Source organism: Ovis canadensis, chromosome 3 (genome assembly GCF_042477335.2).
Source record: "Ovis canadensis isolate MfBH-ARS-UI-01 breed Bighorn chromosome 3, ARS-UI_OviCan_v2, whole genome shotgun sequence".
NCBI lineage: Eukaryota > Metazoa > Chordata > Mammalia > Artiodactyla > Bovidae > Ovis > Ovis canadensis.
In genome coordinates, this window is record NC_091247.1 from 225,312,422 (window position 1) to 225,336,571 (window position 24,150).

General features: G+C 46.3%; 1 protein-coding gene across 1 annotated transcript; it reads right to left on the reverse strand.

Annotated features, from left to right (window-relative positions):
- Positions 1–16,156: 16,156 nt before the first annotated feature.
- Positions 16,157–19,735, reverse strand: LOC138436443 (small integral membrane protein 30-like). Its single transcript, XM_069582014.1, has 2 exons — positions 19,654–19,735; positions 16,157–17,121 (listed from the first exon to the last, which is right to left on the reverse strand). The coding sequence occupies exons 1-2, from the start codon at positions 19,733–19,735 to the stop codon at positions 16,913–16,915; spliced, it is 291 nt and encodes a 96-aa protein (XP_069438115.1). The 3' UTR covers positions 16,157–16,912.
- Between the last annotated feature and the right edge of the window lie 4,415 nt (positions 19,736–24,150).

Genomic DNA, 24,150 nt, shown 5'->3' on the forward strand with positions numbered 1-24,150 from the left:
TGCCAACCCCCTGCCCTAGAATGTGAGTTCCCAGGGCAGGGGGTTCCTGCTGACTTATTATACTTGTTCCCTGCTATGATTTCCTCCTGAAACAGTGTCTGGAACAGTAAGTGGGCAACTCAGTAAACATCTGTGGAATGGATCAGCCCATACCCCTTCACTGCTGCTGATGTTACAATACTTTCCCTTTATGTTGGCTGTGTGTGTGCGCTGAGTCGCTTCAGTTGTGTCCGACTCTGCGACCCCATGGACTACAGCTGCCAGGCTCCTCTGTCCATGGGGATTCTCCAGGCAAGAATACCGGAATGGGTGGCCATGCCCTCCTCCAGGGGATCTTCCTGAACCAAGGCTAGAACCTGCTGCGTCTCTTATGTCTCCTGCATTGGCAGGCGAGTTCTTTACCTCTGCCGCCACCTGGAAAGCCCCTTATGTTGGCTATTTGATTCTAATAAGTGTATTTTAAAAGGAAACTTTATGTTACTGCCCTAGGCGGAGCACCGCTATCACTAGCTTAAACATGAGAATGAAAGTGTTCTAAGGCTCTGGGGGTCCCATCGCCTGTCTAAGGGCTGAGCCACTTCCTGCCCTTTTCCTGTGAAAGAGTGAGATTCACAAGGTGTAGAAAGGTGGTGAAGGCAGGCCAGCACCCAGTAGAGACCAACTCTGGACCTGGACCTTAGCAGAGAACTGAAAAAAAAAAAAAAAAATCCAGAATCGAGAGGGCAATGGCTTTCTCCTGGAAGCCATCTCCAGTGCTGTGCTCAGATGTCCCCAGGGAATCTACCGCCTCTCAGCCTGGCTAATTGAACAACAACCCTCTGAGATCATGCCCTCATCACCTCCCCATCTTATAGAGGAGAACGCTGAGGCTGAGGTGGAAGCCAGCCCAAGCTCACAGGACATATTAAGATGGGCAGAGACTGGGATTTGAGTTTGCCAGATCCCAAGTCCTCAGCGGCCTCTGAGGCCAAGCCTCCTCTCATTTGAGCTGGTCTGGCTGCTGGCGCAGCTATTGGGGGAGTCTGAGGGGGCTGGCCACAGTTTACCCATCTATAAAGTGCTACCTGAGAAGCACAGCCTGGCCGCCCAGGGACTTTTGTTGAAGTCTGGGAGAGAAGGGTGGGTGTGTGGTGTACTCTCTTTCTTCAGGAGGAGTGGGGAGACCAGAGCTGTGTTGCTGCCTGGCCACCACAAGAAGGGAGGGCCCGTCTCAGAACAGAGCCCACCCCCAGGGAGGCTAGACACAGGCTGGGGAGCATCCCTGGCGCCTCTGCGTCCTTCAGGGCTTGATCTGATTGGCCCTCGGCTTCCCCTTTATGCAGCTTGGTTTAACCAGATGGGCTGGATTCTTTTCCACTTGAACACAGAAGAATCCTAGTTGATACAGCTCTCACTGCAGCACTTTCCACTCCACCCGGAGCCTCTCCCATTCTAATAAAAAGGACCAGAAAACAAAAAGCCAAGTCTGCCCCCGCCCCTTGCCCCGTTACCTCCAGTTCTCTCCTGCCTCCAAACAGGTTTGTCCCAAGAGTCACCTCCTCATGCTGTTTCGGATCCTGCCCTTCCTTCCCAGTCTCCCTAGCTTGTTTTCTGCTTCCTCTCCTCCTGACAGAATGTGGTCCACTGGAGAAGGGAATGGCAAACCACTTCAGTATTCTTGCCTTGAGAGCCCCATGAACAGTATGAGAAGGCAAAATGATAGGATACTGAAAGAGGAACTCCCCAGGTCGGTAGGTGCCCACTGTGCTACTGGAGATCAGCAGAGAAATAACTCCAGAAAGAATGAAGGGATGGAGCCAAAGCAAAAACAACACCCAGTTGTGGATGTGGCTGGTGATAGAAGCAAGGTCCGATGCTGTAAAGAGCAATATTGCATAGGAACCTGGAATGTTAGGTCCATGAATCAAGGCAAATTGGAAGTGGTCAAACAGGAGATGGCAAGAGTGAACATTGACATTTAGGAATCAGCGAACTAAAATGGACTGGAATGGGTTAATTTAACTCAGATGACCATTATTTCTACTACTGTGGGCAGGAATCCCTTAGAAGAAATGGAGTAGCCATCATAGTCAACAAAAGAGTCCAAAATGCAGTGAAACTGAAAGAAAGTGAAGTCGCTCAGTTGGGTCCAACTCTTTGAGATCCCATGGACTGTAGTCTACCAGGCTTCTCTGTCTATGGGATTTTCCAGGCAAGAGTACTGGAGTAGGTTGCCATTTCCTTCTCCAGGGGATCTTCCTGACCCAGGGATCCAACCCAGGTCTCCTGCACTGCAGGCAGACGCTTTACCCTTTATCAGGGAAGCCTCCCTCCCCGCCCCCCGCAAAAATGCAGTACTTGGATGCAATCTCAAAAACGACAGAATGATCTCTGTTTGTTTCCAAGGCAAACCATTCAATATCACAGTAATCCAAGCCTATGCCCCAACCAGTAACACTGAAGAAGCTGAAATTGAATGGTTCTATGAAGACCTACAAGATCTTTTAGAACTAACACCCAAAAAAGATGTCCTTTTCATTATAGGGGACTGGAATGCAAAAGTAGGAAGTCAAGAAACACCTAGGGTAACAGGCAAATTTGGCCTTGGAATACGGAATGAAGTAGGGCAAAGGCTAATAGAGTTTTGCCAAGAGAAGGCACTGGTCATAGCAAATGTCCTCTTCCAACAACACAAGAGAAGACTCTACACATGGACATCACCAGATGGTCAACACCAAAATCAGATTGGTTATATCCTTTGCAGCCAAAGATGGAGAAGCTCTATACAGTCAGCAAAAACAAGACTGGGAGCTGACTGTGGCTCAGATCATGAACTCCTTATTGCCAAATTCAGACTTAAATTGAAGAAAGTAGGGAAAACCACTAGACCATTCATGTATGACCTAAATCAAATCCCTTATGATTATACAGTGAAAGTGAGAAATAGATTTAAGGGCCTAGATCTGATAGACAGAGTGCCTGATGAACTATGGACGGAGGTTCGTGACATTATACAGGAGACAGGGATCAAGACCATCCCCATGGAAAAGAAATGCAAAAAAGCAAAATGGCTGTCTGAGGAGGCCTTACAAATAGCTGTGAAAAGAAGAGAAGCAAAAAACAAAGGAGAAAAGGAAAGATATAAGCATCTGAATGCAGAGTTCCAAAGAATAGCAAGGAGAGATAAGAAAGCCTTCCTCAGTTATCATCAATGCAAAGAAATAGAGGAAAACAACAGAAGGGGAAAGACTAGAAATCTCTTCAAGAAAATTAAAGATACCAAGGGAACATTTCATGCAAAGATGGGTTCGATAGACAGAAATGGTATGGACCTAAGATATTAAGATATTAAGAAGGTATTAAGAAGAGGTGGCAAGAATACACAGAAGAGTTGTACAAAAAAGATCTTCATGACCCAGATAATCATGATGGTGTGATCACTCACCTAGAGCCAGACATCCTGGAATGTGAAGTCAAGTGGGCCTTAGAAAGCATCACTACGAACAAAGCTAGTGGAGGTGATGGAATTCCAGTTGAGCTATTTCAAATCCTGAAAGATGATGCTGTGAAAGTGCTGCACTCAATATGCCAGCAAATTTGGAAAACTCAGCAGTGGCCACAGGACTGGAAAAGGTCAGTTTTCATTGCAATCCCATAGAAAGGCAATGCCAAAGAATGCTCAAACTACCACACAGTTGCACTCATCTCACACGCTAGTAAAGTAATGCTCAAAATATCCAAGCCAGGCTTCAGCAATATGTGAACTGTGAACTTCCAGATGTTCAAGCTGGTTTTCAAAAAGGCAGAGGAACCAGAGATCAAATTGCCAACATCTGCTGGATCATGAAAAAAGCAAGAGAGTTCCAGAAAAACATCTATTTCTACTTTATTGACTATGCCAAAGCCTTTGACTGTGTGGATCACAATAAACTATGGAAAATTCTGAAAGAGATGGGAATACCAGACCACCTGACCTGCCTCTTGAGAAACCTGTATGCAGGTCAGGAAGCAACAATGAGAACTGGACATGGAAGAACAGACTGGTTCGAAATAGGAAAAGGAGTACGTCAAGGCTGTATATTGTCACCCTGCTTATTTAACTTCTATGCAGAGTACATCATGAGAAACACTGGGCTGGAAGAAGCACAAGCTGGAATCAAGATTGCCGGGAGAAATATCAGTAACCTCAGATATGCAGATAACACCACCCTTATGGGAAAGTGAAGAGGAGCTAAAGAGCCTCTTGATGAAAGTGAAAGAAGAGAGTGAACAGTTGGCTTAAAGCTCAACATTCAGAAAACTAAGATCATGGCATCTGGTCCCATCACTTCATGGCAAATAGATGGGGAAACAGTGTCAGACTTTACTTTTTGGGGCTCCAAAATCACTGCAGATAGTGATTGCAGCCATGAAATTAAAAGACCTTTACTCCTTGGAAGGAAAGTTATGACCAACCTAGACAGCATATTCAAAAGCAGAGACATTACTTTGCCAACTAAGGTCCGTCTAGTCAAAGCTATGGTTTTTCCAGTAGTCATGTATGGATGTGAGAGTTGGACTGTGAAGAAAGCTGAGTGCCAAAGAATTGATGCTTTTGAACTGTGGTGTTGGAGAAGACTCTTAAGAGTCCCTTGGACTGCAAGGAGATCCAACCAGTCCATCCTAAAGGAGATCAGTCCTGGGTGTTCATTGGTAGGACTGATGCTAAAGCTGAAACTCCAATACTTTGGCCACCTCATGGGAAGAGTTGACTTATTGGAAAAGACCCTGATGCTGGGAGGGATTAGGGGGAGGAGGAGAAGGGAATGACGGAGGATGAGATGGCTGGATGGCATCACCAACCCGATGGACGTGAGTTTGAGTGAACTCCGGGAGTTGGTGATGGACAGGGAGGCCTGGCGTGCTGTGATTCATGGGGTTGCAAAGAGTCGGACACGACTGAGCGACTGAACTGAACTGAACTCCTACTGAGGATGGAGGCTCCTGCTTGTGGCCCAGTCCCATCAAGACAGGATCAACAACAGTATCCTTAACTTTTGTTCACAAAACAACAAGCTGAAAGAATTTACTGTCAAATTAAGATCTCAAAATTAAAAAATATTTCCAGCCTTGTTTCTGACAAGAGTGACCCAAAAGCCACAGTAGCCTCTGCTCTGCCAACCCCAAGTCTCAGGGGGCACCCCAGTGCTGAGACTTTGGTTTCTAAGACCTTCTCCACCAAAGGAAAATGGATTCCTTGGAACATAAATAAATATATGGAAGTGAAAGTCACTCAGTCATATGTGACCCTTTGCAACCCCATGGACTATACAGTCCATGGAATTCTCTAGGCCAGAATACTGGAGTGGGTAGCCTTTTCCTTCTCCAGGGAATCTTCCCAACCCATTGATTGAACCCAGGTCTTGTGCATTGCAGGAGGATTCTTTACCAGCTGAGCCACAACCGAAGCCCAAATAAGTAAATGTATACATATATATATATATATATATATATATATATATATATGTATATATTAATGATCCAGAACGCCCTGTTGTGGCAGGAAGGGAGGCCACTCTCAGAAATATTAGGGAAGCAAGGCTAAGATGAAGGAACAATTAGAAGTCTCCCCCAGTGCTAGTCAACCTGTAGCAATACAGGCATCAAAGTTGTTAATGGAAACAATTATAGTTAATTTGAATAAATTCACTCCGTGAAAATCCATGGCTATAATGACACTTTAAAATGAAACATGACCATAACACCTTCAAAGGGGCTTGTAGTATAAGAAAGATGACTGCTGTATGACTTGTTTGGATTTTTATGGAGCTTATTAAGTTGGGATGTGTTACTTTGTGTATCTTCTTTCTTTTATTAGTGTTAACTAGTTGGAGAGACATGTTTGCTTTGTATGTGCAATTACAAAGTAATTGTAATTATCTTGAAGGAATGGGGGAGGCAGGAACTGTACCACAGAAACAGGGGTAACTTATGGTGACCGCACAGAACCTCAGGCAGGTGAGGCTCCTTTAGGTTCACAACATGGGGTCAGTCTCAGTTGTCCCGGGAAAGAAGGGTTCACAGAAAATATCCACAATGATTAATTAGCCAAGTGTAACTCCGAGAAGTGACGCTTTTGAATTCTAGAGAAGACTCTTGAGAGTCCCTTGGACAGCAAGGAGATCAAACCAGCCAATCCTAAAGGAAATCAACCCTCAATACTCATTGGAAGGGCTGATGCTGAAGCTGAAGCTCCAATACTTTGGCCACCTATTGCAAACAGCCAACTCATTAGAAGTGACCCTGATCCTGGGAAAGATTGAAGGCAGAAGGAGAAGAGGACAACAGAGGATGAGAGGATTGGATGACATCACCAACTCAATAGACATGAACTTGGGCAAACTCCAGGAGATGGTGAGGGACAGGGAGGGCTGGCATATTGCAGTCCATGGGGTCACAAAGAGTCGGACATGACTTGGCGACTGAACACACACACACACACACATGCACACACGCACACTCTCCAGGAAAGGCAGTCAAGCCCTAGTGTCCCAGCCAAAGACCAAGGTCAAATATCCGGATACAGTGACCTCAGTTAGTTTTGGAAGATTATCACAAACATGAGAGGGTATCCAGATTTCATCAGCAAAGCCCTGGAGAGAAACCACAAGTATGGCAAAATCCCTAAGAAGAATAAAAGCCAGGATGGAAATGATGCTCGTGGTCTTGACATTTTACAAGAGTTTTAAGTATAACTGTTATAACAGTGTTCTTGGATGCCGCCATAAAAAAAGGTGTAATTGCACTTTAAATCGACAGAGGGTTACTTACTCAAGTTTGTAATCACATTTGATACTCAAGAAAAATTGGATTTTTAAATTTTATTTGTGAGATAGAAGAGCTTTCAGGTCTGCCTAGATCCGGGGAGTGAGACGTCTTGATAGCAACAACTGCATCAGTAAATGCAGTGGGTGGTTTATAGGCTGCCTCTCTGATTCTCCTGGTGGCATTTGACAGCTGACCATGAATTATCCGTGCCCTTGGCATCCTGCCCCTTGGACTGGTCATCTTCTGGTGGACTTTTCTTTCTCAACCTACCCCTGCCACACACCGGAGCCCCTGGGCCCTTTTCTAGCCCCTTCTCCCTTGGCCCGGCACACTGCCCAGGTGTCTCCTACAGCTGTGGCCTGACCTCCATCTCACCCTGGCCTCCTTCCAAAGCTGAAACTTTGTTCAGACTGCAAAGGAGTTGTAGGTACTCAGAGCAACCACTTGGTCAACCTCGTGAAACGGCAGCATCAACCCTCTTGGGCCCTCGTCTTGTCTCTCCCACTCCCTTCACCAATCAACCACCCAGTCTTGCTGAACTCACCTTCTCACTCTTTCAAACATGCCTTCTCCTTTCTTTTCCCCTACAATAGCCCTCAGACAGCTGTCAGTCTGTCCCTTGGTACTCTCTGAGTGTTTAAGGTCCTAGAAGCATAAGGTGGGCCAGGCCCTGCCATTTGGAGCCTATGCCAGCCCTTCTCAAGCTTCACGGAGCACACCAGTTCCGGGGGACTGGTTAAAATGCAAATTTTGGTGCTACTGGTCTGAGTTGGGGCCTGTGACTGCATTTCTAAGAGGCTCCCAGGTGCTGCTGCTGCTGCTAGTGATTCCAGACCTATTCTTTGACTAACAAGGTCCTGGGTTACACAGGGGTTTTGAGTCTTGCTGAAGAGTGTGGGCAGAGGGCCATGGAGGCCCAGGGGGAAGAGTTCTTCTGACCCAGTTAAGGTCTCCAGGGCAAATGCAGTCATCTGGGTTATTTCATCAAATCATCTTCCCTAGGACAGGGTTCTTCTCCTATTCCAGGCTGGATAGGGGAATTTCCCATGATGCTTAGTGAGCCTCTTGCCTCCTGAGCTTGATAACTAAGGTGCGTGAGGCTTTTACCCCATTTCCGGAGAGGAAAAAACACTGCGGCCCTCAACCCCTTTCCCTCCCATGGCATCCACTCCAACCTCTGAAAGGGCCTTGGCCTGACCAGCCCTGTGCCCCTCGCCCACCAGCAGCTCCCGAATGGTCTCCTGCTTCTAAGACGGCCGATTTAATTTTTCTTCTGAGCTTCCCAAAGCTCCCAGGGCTAAGGATGAATCCCAGCCCCTTTACACTGCCCTCCAAACACCACCCTCCTGGGCTTCCCCACTGCCTTCCCACCCAGGGTTCCCAGGTCGGCTCCATCTAAGATAGTACATCCTGCTTCTCTGCTCTCCTGCTGGTCGTCACCCCGTGAATGTCCCTCCCTACTCCTTGACTGACCCTCTAACTTCTTAGGATTTTGCAGTGTTTACATTCATTTAATTTCTATACAAGTTTAGGAAAAGCATGTTATGTTGTCCATTTTATAGACAACAAATCTGAGGCTCGGAGAGGCTTGGTTACTTACCTCTGGTCACACAGCCAGGAAGGCATTGAGTGGGGATTAGAGCTAAGCCTTTTGACCTATCCTTCTGTTGGACCACCATAGTTTTTGTTTTTGAGCATTTTCTTGTGAGCCATACTTCGTGTGTGTGTGTGTGTGTGTGTGTGTGTGTGTGTATTCCTGCCTGGAGGATCCCATGGACAGAGAACCCTCGTGGGTTACAGTTCACAGGGTTGCAAAGAGTCGGACATGACTGAGCGACTTAGCACGCATGTATGTTCATTTGCTCAGTCGTGTCTGACTCTTTGCGACCCTGTGAACTGTAATCCGTGAGGGTCCTCCGTCCATGGGATTCTCCAGGCAAGAAAATGAGTGGGTTGTCATACCTTCCTCCAGGGGATCTTCCCAACCTAGGGATGGAAACAGTGTCTCCTGCATTGCAGGATTCTTGACCACTGAGCAGCTGGGGTAACCCGTGAGCCCTGCTTTGATGGAGGGTTATACAAGGTGTGATGTGAGCCCCCAAGAGGCTCATCCACTTGGTACGAGCTTGAGCTGACGGATGTCAACATCTCTTCCCAGCTCAAGTTCAGTGATATCACATTGGTAGCATGAAATCGGCTAAGCTGGGAATATTTACACCACGGAAACTGGCAAAGGCTGCAGATCAGGACTCCCTGCAGAGCAAGTGGTTAACATGCGGCTGCAGCTCACCCAGGTCTGGGAGATGGAGACAGCCTCCTGGAAGAGACGACATCCGAGCTGACCCTGGCAGAATGAGTGGGGGGAGGGGTGGGCAAATGTTACATTCACCTGGAACATTCGACCTGCCTGCTGCTTACAGCTCACTCAGAAGTGAGCAAGAACCCTTGGTCTATCCTAGAAAGGAAGTAAGTGGTTTCAGAGGAGAAGAATGCTGGGAGTGCAGAAGGGATTCTGGTGGGAGGACCGAGCAGGTGCAAGGGTCACCTGACCTTGTGTTGCCAGCAGGGAGAAGCAGAGTTTATCCCGCATATACTTGGAGGCCACTGGCTGTGCGCAGGCAGGAGAGGCACCCAGTGAACGTTTTAGGGGGAAGATCTCCGCTGAAAATCTCCCCTCTCCGAAGGGAGCAGTGAGTAGCAGTAGAGGATGTCTGAGAGGGGTTGATGAGGAGATGTCTGAGACATCCCACGAAGAGGTGTTGAGGACTCTAAGAGAGCCCCCTGGGGGCGGCTGTCGGCGAGCCAGCCGCTGCAAACTCCATGAAACCCAGTGGCTTGCAGGTACTGTGGGGATGGGGAGAGACGAGCATCCAAAAGGAAGCTGAGATTTGTGCCGGCCACTTGAGACAGGAAACCCAAGCTGTGGATTAGTCTGGGAGAGAAAGATGGTGAATTCAAGTTAACGCGTGTGTGAGGTGTGTTTGAGGCACCGGTGCCATCCAGGTGGGGGGCAAAGGCAGAGGGACCTTGGTGCTAGAGCCCCAAGCTTGGGTCTGGGCTGTCGGAGGTCACTGGCTTAGAGTGATGGACACCTTGGCAGAGCCCTGAGGGGCATTAGGTTCAAGGTCCGTCAGGAGAGTTGCCAGATGTTTGCCATCAGGGTGATAACATGTTTTTTTTTTTTTTCTGTTAGAAATAATGAGAACTTCCAGTTTTGGGGTCAAGCAAGTAAAGAACTTCGAAGTCATCATTCCCATTCTCACAACAAGAAAAAAATATCGGAACAAGCTGAAAATCAGTAGCTCTTCTCAGATCCGTCAGAGAACTGAGGTTTCAGGGCAAAGCAGCGGCCTGAAAACCGAAGGGAGAGGCAGGTGCAGAGGATCCCAGCTGTACATGAGCAGAAGCCTGCAGCTGGAGCCGGACACTGCAGACAGCTCGGCGTAGCCAAGCCTGGGAGTTAAAGACTCAGAGGAACTCACACGGTGCTTTGGGCAGGGAGAGAGGAAACCAACCATTTTGAAACACATTCTGAAATACACGAGCCATGTTGAAATACATTCCATCTGCAGTGTAGGGAAAGTAAGAACGGTCCATCTACCCTCTTAAGGTGCCAGCTGAACTGGCATAAAACAGAGTAACAGCGGCAAAGCAGAGTTGGAGCCCTCACAGCAAAAAGGCCCAGAGAAGTGATGAGATCCAAGTGCTCTTCATACTCGGTTAAAGAAGGAACAGCAACTGCGGACAAGTAACCCAGTAATTCTTGCCTGAAGAGTCCCCATGGACCGAGGAGCCTGGTGGGCTATGGTCCTTGGGGTCGCAAAGAGTCGGACACGACTGAGCGACAAAGCACAGCGAGATTACGTGGGAGGACTATAGGGAGATGAGAGATGCTGTATTGATAATAGGGTCTGTTTGCACAGATTTCTCTTAACTCCCTGCCTCTGGTGATAGGAATGCTTTCTCTTCCTGGAACAGAGAGGACATCTTTCACTTGGAAATTTTGCCTCCTGTTTTCAGAAAGAAAAGGAAAGTCAGAATGTACCCTTCATTCAAATGCTGTTTCTCAAGAGCTTTGAAGTCAAAATAGCGTGTCAGTGTGGCAAGTTCGGTGGTGAGGTGGGGGGGCCGGGCGGGGCGGATGTCCTGAGCCCCTTCAGTAAGAAGGCAGCCTTTGGTGGGGAGCCAGAGCCTTATCCCACCCAGGAAAGGGAAATTAGTCAATTCCACTCACTCTAACCTTCTGGTCTTACAAAAGGGAAGAAAAACGGGCCATGAAACTCTTCTGAAGGTCACAGCCCAGGGACTCTGGCCTACCAAAAATAAAAACAACAACCATAGCGATTTAAATAAAAGCTTATGGAAAGTTTCTCCTTCCTAACCTTCCCAAAACAGGAAGCGCTGGGCCCAGAGTGTATCACTGGTGGATTCTACCAATCATTTGGAAAAGAAATGGCACCAATTCTTTCCAGTCTCACTTTCAAGTGGACGCAGGTATAGACATACATCACTCGCTTCCACTTCATAGTAGGCAGGAAAGTGTCTGACCCTATGAGGTCAAACTAGGATTATTATATTAGTAGAAGGGTGGTGACATTTTTCTTCCATCTAATGGCTCCGGGCGTATCTTGTGGTTTTGCTTATGCTTTTATCATTAAGCAAGCCTACTTCACCGAACAGTGTTCCAATAGCTTTCTTGAGCCATCATTAACTTACAGTGGTTCCCAAACATTTCCTAGGTTTCCTTCTCTATCTACAGTCTCCTGCTGGGACTGCTACAACTATCTGTATAACTATCCTATTCTCTTCCTGTCAGTATCACTCCACGCCAGTCAGAATAGCCGTCATCAAAAAGTCTACAAATAATAAATGCTAGAGCGGGTGTGCAGAAAAACGAACCCTCCTGCTCTGTTGGTAGGAATGTAAATTGATACAGCTACTATGGAAAGATAAGTTAGGAGTTTGGGATAAACAGCTACACATCACTATATATAAAATAAACAAACAGCAAGGATTTACTGTATAGCACAGAGAACTATATTCACTATCTTACAATAACCTATAATGGAAAAGAATTTGAAAAACTCATATTCACCATGATCAAGTGAGATTTATTTCAGGTAAGCAAGACTGGTTGCATTCAAAAATTAATTATTACAATCTATCACGTGCTAACTCATGTCTGGTTCTTTGCGACCCCGTGCATTGTAGCCCACCAGGCTCCTTTGTGCCTAGGACTTCCCAAGCAAGACTACTGGCGTGGGTTGCCATTTCCTTCTCCAGGGGATCTTCCTGGCCCAGGGATTGAGTCCATGTCTCTTGTGTCTCCTGCATTGGCAGGCAGATTCTTTACTGCTCAAGCCATCAGGAAAGTATAATCACATGAACAAGCTAAAAAGAATCACGCAATCACATCAGATGCAATCACATCTAAATACTTTGGAGAAGCACTTGGCAAAATCCAGCACCCACCAGCATACATAGGAACGCCCCCTTTCCTTTTTTCGGCTGCTCTGGGAGATTTTCTAGTTCTCCTACCAGATGTTTAGCAATGAAAGTATACAGTTCTAACCACTGGGCAACCGCGGAATTCCCAGGAACTGATTCATCTTGATAAACACCATCTAATGACAGCTAAATTCTCAGAAAACTCACAGCTGCTCTGAGAAATAGAGTCTGTTGGGTTAAAAATTCTGTTTAAAAAAAAAGCCAAAAATATATATGTGATGGTTTATTGGGGTGGGTTATACTTGTACATGGTATAAAATGCAAAAGAAGGGGAGAGAAACAGTGAGTCTCCTTCCTGCCCCTATTCCCCAGTTCCCTCTCCAGTGGCCTCTCTTCTTAGCGCGCGTGCACACACACACACACACACACACCCAGATGCACTGTTCTGCATTTTGCCTTTTCCCTTTAACAATATATCTTGGAGGCTTTTCTATGGCACAGCGAACAACCAGGTTCCCAGCCAGGTTCACTGAGAGATTTGAGATTTGAGGACGTGACTGTGAGGTGGAGGGCTACTTTCTCAATGGTCCCCATGATGGGAAGTAGCCTATACTTTCTAAGTGCCCAGGAGAGAAGCTAATTCATGTTCACAGTGCTAGAGACTGGTGAGGCACACACTCTCTCCTGTGTGCCTGTCTCCTGGCATGGCTGTGTTACGGTTACTTAAATTATGCTGGACACCCTTTTAATTTTTTTTTCCTTTTTTTTTTTTTTTTTTTTTACCCTGAGAGAGTGGCTCTTACAAACTGAGCTGTAATTACAATATTTGTGCATATTAAACCAGACTGAGAAACACTGGACTGGAAGAAACACAAGCTGGAATCAAGATTGCCGAGAGAAATATCAATAACCTCAGATATGCAGATAACACCACCCTTATGGCAGAAAGTGAAGAGGAGCTACAAAGCCTCTTGAGGAAAGTGAAAGAGGAGAGTGAGAAAGTTGGCTTAAAGCTCAACATTCAGAAAACGAAGATCATGGCATCCGGTCCCATCACTTCACGGGAAATAGATGGGAAAACAGTGGAAACAGTGTCAGACTTTATTTTTTGGGCTCCAAAATCACTGCAGATGGTGACTGCAGCCATGAAGTTAAAAGACGCTTACTCCTTGGAAGAAAAGTTATGACCAACCCAGATAGTATATTCAAAAGCAGAGACATTACTTTGCCGACTAAGGTCCATCTAGTCAAGGCTATGGTTTTTCCAGAAGTCATGTATGGATGTGAGATTTGGACTGTGAAGAAAGCTGAGCGCAGAAGAATTGATGCTTTTGAACTGTGGTGTTGGAGAAGACTCTTGAGAGTCCCTTGGACTGCAAGGAGATCCAACCAGTCCATTCTGAGGGAGATCAACCCTGAGATTTCTTTGGAAGGAATGATGCTAAAGCTGAAGCTCCAGTACTTTGGCCACCTCATGCGAAGAGCTGACTCTTTGGAAAAGACTCTGATGCTGGGAGGGATTGGGGGCAGGAGGAGAAGGGGACGACCAAGGATGAGATGGCTGGATGGCATCACTGACTCGATGGACGTGAGTCTGAGTGAACTCCGGGAGTTGGTGATGGACAGGGAGGCCTGGCGTGCTGCGATTCATGGGGTCGCAAAGAGTCAGACACGACTGAGCGACTGAACTGAACTGAAGCCAGACTGAGTTCAGATCCTACCTCTGCTCTGTACTGGCTGTGATCTTAGGCATGTTCTATAACTTCTTTGTGCTTTGATTTCTTTTCTTTCATTCTTTCTAGTTTGTTAACATAAACAAGTCCTGTCCTTTGATAAGTGTAGAGCATTGCTTCATCCCATATCCCAGAGGTTCTGACATATGATTTTATTGTTTTTTTCCTAAATGTTCTGCAGCTTGAATTTTGATTTCCTTTTTTACCTCATCCATCCATCCATCCATCATCTGCTTAGTCATGTTCAACTCTTAAGTGACCTCATGGACTGCAGCCTGTCAGACTCCTCTGTCCATAGGATTCTCCAGGCAAGAATAGTGGAGTGGGTTGCCATTTCCCTCTCCAGGGGACCTCCCTAACTCAGGGATCGAACCTGCATCTCCTGCATTGCAGGAGGATTCTCTACTGCTGGGTCATCGGAGAAGGCCTTGCTTCCCTCAAGTATTGTTTAAACTTTTCTGAAAGGACCTTTGAGGGATGCATTTTACTGTCCCACAAGGCAATGGAAATATAACAAAAAATAAACAAATGGGATCTAAGTAAACTTACAAGCTTTTGATCAGCAAAGGAAACCATAAAAAAAAAAAGAAAAGAAATGGGAGAAAACATTTGCAAATGATGTGACTCAGTTCAGTTCAGTTCAGTCGCTCAGTCATGTCCGACTCTTTGTGACCCCATGAATCGCAGCACTCAAGCCTCCCTGTCCATTACCAACTCCCGGAGTTCACTCAAACTCACGTCCATCGAATCGGTGATGCCATCCAGCCATCTCATCCTCGGTCGTCTCCTTCTCCTCCTGCCTACAATCCCTCCCAGCATCAGGGTCTTTTCCAATGATGTGACTGCTGCTGCTGCTAAGTTGCTTCAGTCGCGTCCGACTCTGTGTGACCCCAGAGACAGCAGCCCACCAGGCTCCCCCGTCCCAGGGATTCTCCAGGCAAGAACACCGGAGTGGGTTGCCATGTTCTTCCCCAATGCATGAAAGTGAAAAGTGAAAGTGAAGTCGCTCAGTTGTGTCCGACTCCTAGAGACCCCACGGACTGCAGCCTACCAAGCTCCTCCGTCCATGGCATTTTCCAGGCAAGAGTACTGGAGTGGGGTGCCATTGCCCTCTCCCAATGATGTGATTAACAAGGGCTTAATCTCCAAAATACACAGTCCACTCATACAACTCAACAATAACAACAAAAGAAATCAACCAACTCAATCAAAAAGTGGGTAGAAAACTTTAATAGACATTTCTCCAAAGAAGACACACACGAAAAGATGCTCAGTGTCACTAATTATTAGAGAAATGCAAATGACAACTACAGTGAGGTACCAGCTCACGCTGGTCAGAATGGCCATCATTGTACGGCTGAGTCCCTTTGCTGTTCACCTAGAACTATCACAACATCCTTAATCGACTATGTCCCAATACAGAATAAAAAGTTAAAAATGAAAACGAATGGCCATCACTGAAAAGTCTACACATAACAAATGCTGGAGAGGGTGTGGAAAAGAGGAAACGCTCCTATACTCTTGGTGGGAATATGAGTTGCTGCAGCCACTATGGAAAATATTATGGAGGTTCTGCAGGAAACTAAAAATGGAATTGCCATATGATCCAGCGACCCCACCCCTGGGCATATACTGGGACACGTACACATTATACAGAATTAAAGCTCTAATCCCAAAAGATACACACGCCTCTAGGCTGACAGCAGGACTGTCTGCAACAGCCAAGACATGTGAGCAGCCTAAATGTCCACCAGTGGGTGAGCGGATGAAGACGTGGCCTGTACACACAGTGGAACACTAGTCATCAAAACAAAAACGGGACCAAATAATGCCGTTTGCACAAACAGGGATGCCGCTAGAGGTGACCATGCTGAGTGAACTAAGTCAGAAGGAGAAAGACCAGTACCGCACGACATCACTTATAGGCAGAACCTAAAATGTGGCCCAAGTGAACGTGCCTACCAAACAGAAACAGACCCACGCTCATAGGGATCAGGCAGAAGGAGAAGGGGGTGGCAGAGGACGAGGTGGTACGATAGCATCACTGACTGCGCGGGCTTGAATTTAAGCACACTCCAGGAGGTAGTGGAGGGCAGCGGAGCCTCGCATGCTGCGGAACATGGAGTCGCAAAGAGTCAGACACAACTTAGTGATGGAATGACAACAAAAACGTAGAGATCAGCTGTGTGGTTGCCAAGGGGAAGCGGGGAGGGAGAGGGGTGGACCTGGAGTTTGGGGTTGGTGGATGCAGACTATTACATTTATTTATTTATTTATTTTTAACTTACATAATAGGTTTATACTTGACATAGTACTTCTCACTATGGAGATGTTACTCAGTTAATATAAACATTTTTTGTTTTTGTTAAACAATAGATCTCTTCTCCATTTCAATGTCAATATAAAGTATTTTTTTTTTACATTAACTCTCTCCATTTCAATGTTAGATACATTGAATACATTTTCTGAACTTTTTCCCAAACAGAGATAAGTTTTAATTTCTGACCAACTGTATTTAATGTCTAGGTACAGTACTAACCTGGGAGATAACAAAACAGAAATCCAATAAAAATATGGAGAAAAAATTCCTCAATGATGCAGGAGGCAGTGATTATAACTGAACAGTGGCAATTTCCTAGGATTCTGGGCAAGAGTTTCCTTCTTCCTACTGAGAATTCTGAAACTATGAAACATTACTTATGCAAATTTCAGCAAATGCAAATTACAGATGGCATTTTCCAGCGCATTATCTGTTGTGACAAAAACATGTTGTTTTCCTTTTCACAGACTATATCAATTTGTTCCTTTTTATAGGAAAATAACCAATAATAGGAAACTTCTCTATTAACTGTTTCTTGGGAACTTTCAGACACCAAAGCTCAGTTCTGAAACTCAATAGCACAAAGGTTTTCAGAGGAAGGTTTGATTCAGGAGGCCCTTCGAAGTCACATCTGCCCATTTCTTTTTCGTGCATACACCCCCAAACAAGCACAAGTGCCTGTCATGCTGAGAATCACACCCAACAAGAGAGCAGTTGCATCTCCGGCTTCTACTGCTTCAACAACAGGCAGCACCAAAAGCGGTGAAAAGAGGGCTAGGAACAACTGTGCTGAAACTGAGATCGTGATGTGGCTGGTTCTTGAAGGATGAAGATCTCAAAGACGGCGGCACTGAATTCTATCCGACTCCCGTCCAGCAGCTCCGGATGCTGAGGCTAAGAGATTCCACGTGACAGTGCCTACTTCAAGGAAGCAGCCGTTACAGAAAGTCAGACTATTGCATTTAGAATGGATAAACAACAAGGTCCTGCTATACAGCCCAGGGAACTCTATCCAGTCTCCTGGGGTATATCATAATGGAAAAAATATTTTAAGAAGCATCTATATATGTGTATAACTGAGTCAATTTGCTGTATGGCAGAGACTGGCCCAACATTGTAAATCAACCATACTTCAATAAACACATATACACACACACACAAGAAAAGACCATGAAAACCATACTCCTTGCATTCTAGCATGCTTCAGAATATGTGTCCATGGCCTTTACACTTTAAATCACTCAGGCTGGCTAGAATCTTCTTGGATCCTGCTTTCTTTTCTGGAGGACAGTGTCAGCTCAGTCCAGCACCAGATGTTGCTATGGAGAATTCTGAGGTCATCCTTATGGGTGACAGTAGCCTTTTGCCAGGATGTTCAAAGAATTCTTTTATTAAGGTTCAGTAGATAGCATATTGAAAAGCAGAGACGTTACTTTGCTGACAAAGGTCTGTCTAGTCAAGGCTATGGTTTTTCCTGTGGTCAGGTATGGATGTGAGAGCTGGACTGTGAAGAAAGCTGAGCGCCAAAGAATTGATGCTTTTGAACTGTGGTGCTGGAGAAGACTCTCAAGAGTCCCTTGGACTGCAAGGAGATCAAACCAGTCTACCCTAAAGGAAATCAACCCTGAATGTTCATTGGAAGGACTGATGCTAAAGCTGAAACTCCAGTACTTTGGCCACCTCATGCGAAGAGTTGACTCATTGGAAAAGACTCTGCTGCTGGGAGGGATTGGGGGCAGGAGGAGAAGGGGACGACAGAGGATGAGATGGCTGGATGGCATCACTGACTCGATGGACGTGAGTCTGAGTAAACTCCGGGAGTTGGTGATGCACAGGGAGGCCTGGCGTGCTGCGATTCACGGGGCTGAAAAGAGTCGGACAAGACTGAGCGACTGAACTAAACTGAACTGAACTTTGGTAAGATGAGAATTCTGCATCAGTTTTTCCTGGGACACAATTTACTCTTTCTTTTGTGTGTGTGTGTGTGTGTGTGTGTGTGTGTGTGTGTGTGTGTGCCCTTTCTTTTGTGAAATTTAATTTTCATTTTTTAAGTTACATGTTACATACATAAGTTACATGTATACATAGCTTAAAGGAAATTCGTCCTATAAGACTTATAATTTAAAACACCAGTCTTCTGTAGTTGTTCCCCAGAAGCAGACGTTTTCAACTGTTTCCTTTGATATTTATCTCTGAGGCTCTGTGGTAAATACTGCGGCCGGCTCACCCAACTCCCATTTCTAACTCTTTTCTTTCGCACTACTCCAGCTAGGGTGGGCAAGAGGCCAGCATACACAGGGAGAAGTCTGCCATGACGTTCCTGAAAAGATGGTTTCTTTCCTGATACAGATGTTGCCTCTTTGTTTTCTTCCTGCTGGAAAATGGATGTGGTGGTTGGAGCTGCACCTGTCAGTTTGTAACTTGAGGTATCAAGCATAAAGGGCAAGGAGAATTTCAACGACGGCTGTCACAGCATTGAGCCTCTAAGCTAATCCTAGCAGCTGCATACTTCCATAATTCTTGTTATATGAAGCAGAGAAAGGAAGAGAAACAGTTTAAGCCTTTGAAATTAGCATTTATGATTTTGTTGTAATTTTTTTAAAAGGCAAAGGTCTTTCTAACTAATACATCCCTCATAACTTAAAATTATAAATGTATACTGCCATTTCTTAATTTTTTAAGCTACAGATAACTTTCGGAAGCTGAGGATTTAACTCCCTTCCTTCCCCCCAGTATCCAGTCTCCTTTCCCCTGCCTACCCAACCTCTACTCTGCTTATCAGGGGTTCTGCACCTCGTATTTTATATGCAGAATTCTGCAAATATCTGGGGGAGATAGGGGATGTTGAGCTCAGTTCTCTATCCTTCCCTTCTCTCTGAGATCCTAGCCCTTGTGGCTCCAAGTTCTTCTCACCAGCCTCACAAGATGATCAGAAGCTTTGCTGTCTTCGCTGTAGCCTTCTGCCGAGGCCGTCTGTTCCAGCTGTCCCAATTCTAGGCTTCTTGCCAGACTCCCAAATGAGCAGACAGCCAGAGGGCAAAGCTTCTCTCGAAGGCGGTTCCCCTGCATCTAAGAGCATGCAGGATCTTGGCTCCCCGGCCAGGGGATGAACCTGAGCCCCCTGCACTGGGAGACAAAGCCTTAACCCCTGGACTGCCAGGGAAGTCCCCCTTAAACTCAATTTCTTCCAGAGCTTTTAATGCCTTCAAACACATTGCTTTTGTGGTTTCATTTGTTTGACTGGGCATTACATCCGGCTTTTCCAGATCACAGATCTTGGTAGGATCATCGATGCCCTGTAAACTTCTCTATCAGAGCTAGAGAGAGAAATCCTCACAACTCCTTGTCAAGTGGACCTCCAACTACCGTCCCCCTGAGTTTCTTCTGAGGTGTCAACCTCTCTGGATTCTATAGCTTCCGGACCCGGCCACATCCGCTTAGGGTTCATCTTCTCTGGGTCTGTTCAATGAGTTCGTCTCATCTACCTGCCATTCAGCTTCCAAATTGTTATCACCATCTCTTTCCTATTTTCCCTTCTGTCCTTGAGAATTTACACCTTGAAAAACATCTGTTTTCTGTCATTTTGGTTGAGATTTGTAAGAAGGTAGATGTCGTTCTTTAACATAAGATCTCAACCTTGCTGCCAGGCTATGTAGGAAGGATTATCATCTTGTTTTACAGATGAAGAAATTGAACCTCAAAGAAATTGCTGGACGTGTTGAGGTGAGTGTGCCAGTTCAGTTCAGTTCATTACAGTCGCTCAGTCATGTCCAACTGTTTGCAACCCCATGAATCGCAGCACGCCAGGCCTCCCTGTCCATCACCATCTCCTGGAGTTCACTCAAACTCAAGTCCATCGAGTCGGTGATGTCATCCAGCAATCTCATCCTCTGTCGTTCCCTGCTCCTCTGCCCCTAATCCCTGCCAGCATCAGGGTCTTTTCCAATGAGTCAACTCTTCACATGAGGTGGCCAAAGTACTGGAGTTTCAGCTTTAGCATAGGTCCTTCCAAAGAACAGCCAGAACTGACCTCCTTTAGGATGGACTGGTTGGACCTCCTTGCAGCCCAGGGACTCTCAAGAGTCTTCTCCAACACCACAGTTCAAAAGCATCAATTCTTTGGTGCTCAGCTTTCTTCACATCCATACATGACCACTGGAAAAACCATAGCCTTGTCTAGATGGACTTTTGTTGGCAAAGTAATGTCTCTGCTTTTGAATATGCTATCTAGGTTGGTCATAACTTTCCTTCCAAGGAGTAAGCGTCTTTTAATTTCATGGCTGCAATCACCATCTGCAGTGATTTTGGAGCCCAGAAAAAGAAAGTCAGCCTCTGTTTCCACTGTTTCCCCATCTATTTCCCATGAAGTGATGGGACCAGATGCCATGATCTTCATTTTCTGAATGTTGAGCTTTAAGCCAACTGTTCACTCTCCTCTTTCACTTTCATCAAGAGGCTTTTTAGCTCCTCTTCACTTTCTGCCATAAGGGTGATGTCATCTGCATATCTGAGGTTATTGATATTTCTCCAGGCAATCTTGATTCCAGCTTGTGTTTCTTCCAGCCCAGCGTTTCTCATGATGTACTCTGCATAGAAGTTAAATAAGCAGGGTGACAATATACAGCCTTGACGTACTCCTTTCCCAATCTGGAGCCAGTCTGTTGTTCCATGTCCAGTTCTCACTGTTGCTTCCTGACCTGCATACAGGTTTCTCAAGAGGCAGGTCAGGTGGTCTGGTATTCCCATCTCTTTCAGAATCTTCCACAGTTTGTTGTGATCCACACAGTCAAAGGCTTTGGCATAGTCAATAAAGCAGAAACAGATGTTTTTCTGGAACTCTCTTGCTTTTTCCATGATCCAGAGGATGTTGGCAATTTGATCTCTGGTTCCTCTACCTTTTCAAAAACCAGCTTGAACATTTGGAAGTTCACAGTTCACGTATTGCTGAAGCCTCGCTTGAAGAATTTTGAGCATTACTTTACTAGCGTGTGAGATGAGTGCAATTGTGTGGTAGTGTGAGCATTCTTTGGCACTGCCTTTCTTTGGGATTGGAATGAACACTGACCCTTTCCAGTCCTGTGGCCACTGCTGAGTTTTCCAAATTTGCTGGCATATTGAGTGCAGCACTTTCACAGCATCATCTTTCAGGATTTGAAATAGCTCAACTGGAATTCCATCACCTCCACTAGCTTTGTTCGTAGTGATGCTTTCTAAGGCCCACTTGACTTCACATTCCAGGATGTCTGGCTCTAGGTGAGTGATCACGCCATTGTGATTATCTGGGTCATGAGGATCTTTTTTGTATAGCTCTTCTGTGTATTCTTGCCACCTCTTCTTAATATCTTCTGCTTCTGTTAGGTCCAGACAATTTCTGTCCTTTATCGAGCCCATCTTTGCATGAAATGTTCCCTTGGTATCTCTAATTTTCTTGAAGAGATCTCTAGTCCTTCCTATTCTGTTGTTTTTCTCTATTTCTTTGCATTGATACTAACTGAGGAAGGCTTTCTTATCTCTCCTTGCTATTCTTTGGAGTTTTGCATACAGATGCTTATACCTTTCCTTTTCTCCTATGCTTTTCACTTCTCTTCTTTTCACAACTATTTGTAAGCCCTCCCCAGACAGCCATTTTGCTTTTTTGCATTTCTTTTCCATGGGGATGGTCTTGATCCCTGTCTCCTGTACAATGTCACAAACCTCTGTCCATAGTTCATCAGGCACTCTATCAGATCTAGTCCCTTAAATCTATTTCTCACTTTCACTGTATAATCACAAGGGATTTGATTTTGGTCATACTTGAATGGTCTAGTGATTTTCCCTACTTTCTTCAATTTAAGTCTGAATTTGGCAATAAGGAGTTCATGATCTGAGCCACAGTCAGCTCCTGGTCTTGTTTTTGCTGACTGTATAGAGCTTCTCCATCTTTGGCTGCAAAGGATATAACCAATCTGATTTCAGTGTTGACCATCTGGTGATGTCCACATGTAGAGTCTTCTCTTGTGTTGTTGGATGAGGGCGTTTGCTATGACCAGTGCCTTCTCTTGGCAAAACTCTATTAGCCTTTGCCCTACTTCATTCCGTATTCCAAGGCCAAATTTGCCTGTTACTCCAGGCGTTTCTTGACTTCCTATTTTTGCATTCCTGTTCCCTATAATGAAAAGGACATCTTTTTTGGGTGTTAGTTCTAAAAGGTCTTGTAGGTCTTCATAAAACCGTTCAACTTCAGCTTATTCAGCGTTACTAGTTTAGGCATAGGCTTGGATTACTGTGATATTGAATGGTTTGCCTTAGAAATTAACAGAGATCATTCTGTTGTTTTTGAGACTGCACAGTGTACCAGACATGGTACCAAATCTATCTGCTTCCTCTTTTGAGTTTGCTCAGCAGCCCCTAATTAGGACTAATTTGTTAATCAGTCCAGCAGAGCATAGAGGTGTCTGCCTCGCTGGAGCACCTAGAGGTGTAGGGAACAGCCGCAGAGGCACGGAAAGGGCATTTGCAAGCCTGCCCATTGCTGCCTGCGTGCTGAGTCCTGCACAGTTTGCCTGGAAGTCGAAGCCATCAGCCACCCGAGTTGAGTGATCACACAGCCCTGAGCTGACTACGTGACCCTCCCCAGCCTCTGCGGGCCATGCTGGCCCCTCTGCGTGTGTTGTTGGAGGAGTTGTATGAGACGATGCAGGCAGAATGCCCAGCACATAGCAGACATTGATCACCATCTCCGTGGACAGTCCTCTGGACTCTCGGACGAGAGGGCACCAGGATCCCTGGGTGGGCTTGTAACAACACAGGTGGCTGGACTCCATCCCTGGAGTTTCCGACTTGGCAGGTCTGGAGCAGGGCCTGAGAATCTGCATTTCCCACAGGAGGTGCTGCTGCTGCTGATCTGAGAAGTCCATTTTGAGAAGCCCTGGAGTGGTCTTTTGGTTCATACCGGCGTCAGCAGCCTGGCACTGGGCAAGGCTGGGCTCTGGCCTGGGGCTTCCGAGGTGGCTCAGTGGGCAAAGAATCCACCTGCCGTGCAGGAGACACAGGAGCTGGGGGTTTGATCCCTGGGTTGGGAAGATCCCCTAGACAAGGGCATGGCCGCCCACTGCAGTGTTCTTGCGTGCAGAATCGCCATGGACAGAGGAGCCTGGTGGGTTGCAGTCCGTAGGGTCGCGAAGTGTCAGACACGACTGATGTGGTTGAGCGCTCATGCATGAACTCTGGTCTCAAAAGCCTGCCCGCAGCTCACGCTGACCTTGGTCACCCCAGAAATAGAGACGATGATGGGGCCCATTCCTGGGGCACCTGTTTGCTCTGTCCGAGGAGGGTAGTGGGCAGCACAGGGGACTAGCAGCTTCCACCCTTACCCTGTCCCGGCTGCTGCCTAGTGTGGACGCTTCCCCATCAGATGGGGACCCGAAAGCCTGACTCCTCTTCTGCTGTAACCTTGAGGCCTCGTAGCCTCGTCATCCTCTTCTGCCCAGAGCGCTCCTGGCCCCGGGAGATGGGCCACTGCTGGAAGCAGTGCCGGGAAGGCCCCTACCTCGGGCAGCTCTGGGTCAGGAGGCGAAGCTTGGCTCTGTGTTCCTGCTCTGCCTCCCAATATGCGGATGGCAGTGGGCCAGCGCCAAAGTTCTTCTTGGGATCCCCAGGGGTTTTGGTTCTCTGCCCTGCCTGGCCTCTTCCTGCCCCAACTCAGCCTGGTGACAGGGTAGGGATTTAGTCCTCTTTTCTCCCTCTTGGCCCCACTGACCAAGGGCTTCTGGAGGGCAGGCCCAGGTTTCATTCAAACCCAGGGCCTGGAAGGTGCTAGACACTCAGGCAGTGTTGGACGACTGAATAATAAATGAATGAATGAGTGAATAAATGAAGTAAGGC

Coding starts and splice junctions, on each gene's coding strand:
- LOC138436443 (XM_069582014.1), bottom strand. CDS start 19,735: ATGAACCCTAAGCGGATGTGGCCGGGTCCGGAAGCTATAGAATCCAGA. Junction 17,122..19,653: donor AGAAGAAACTCAGGGGGACG/GTAGTTGGAGGT, acceptor GCCGTCTTTGAG/ATCTTCATCCTTCAAGAACC.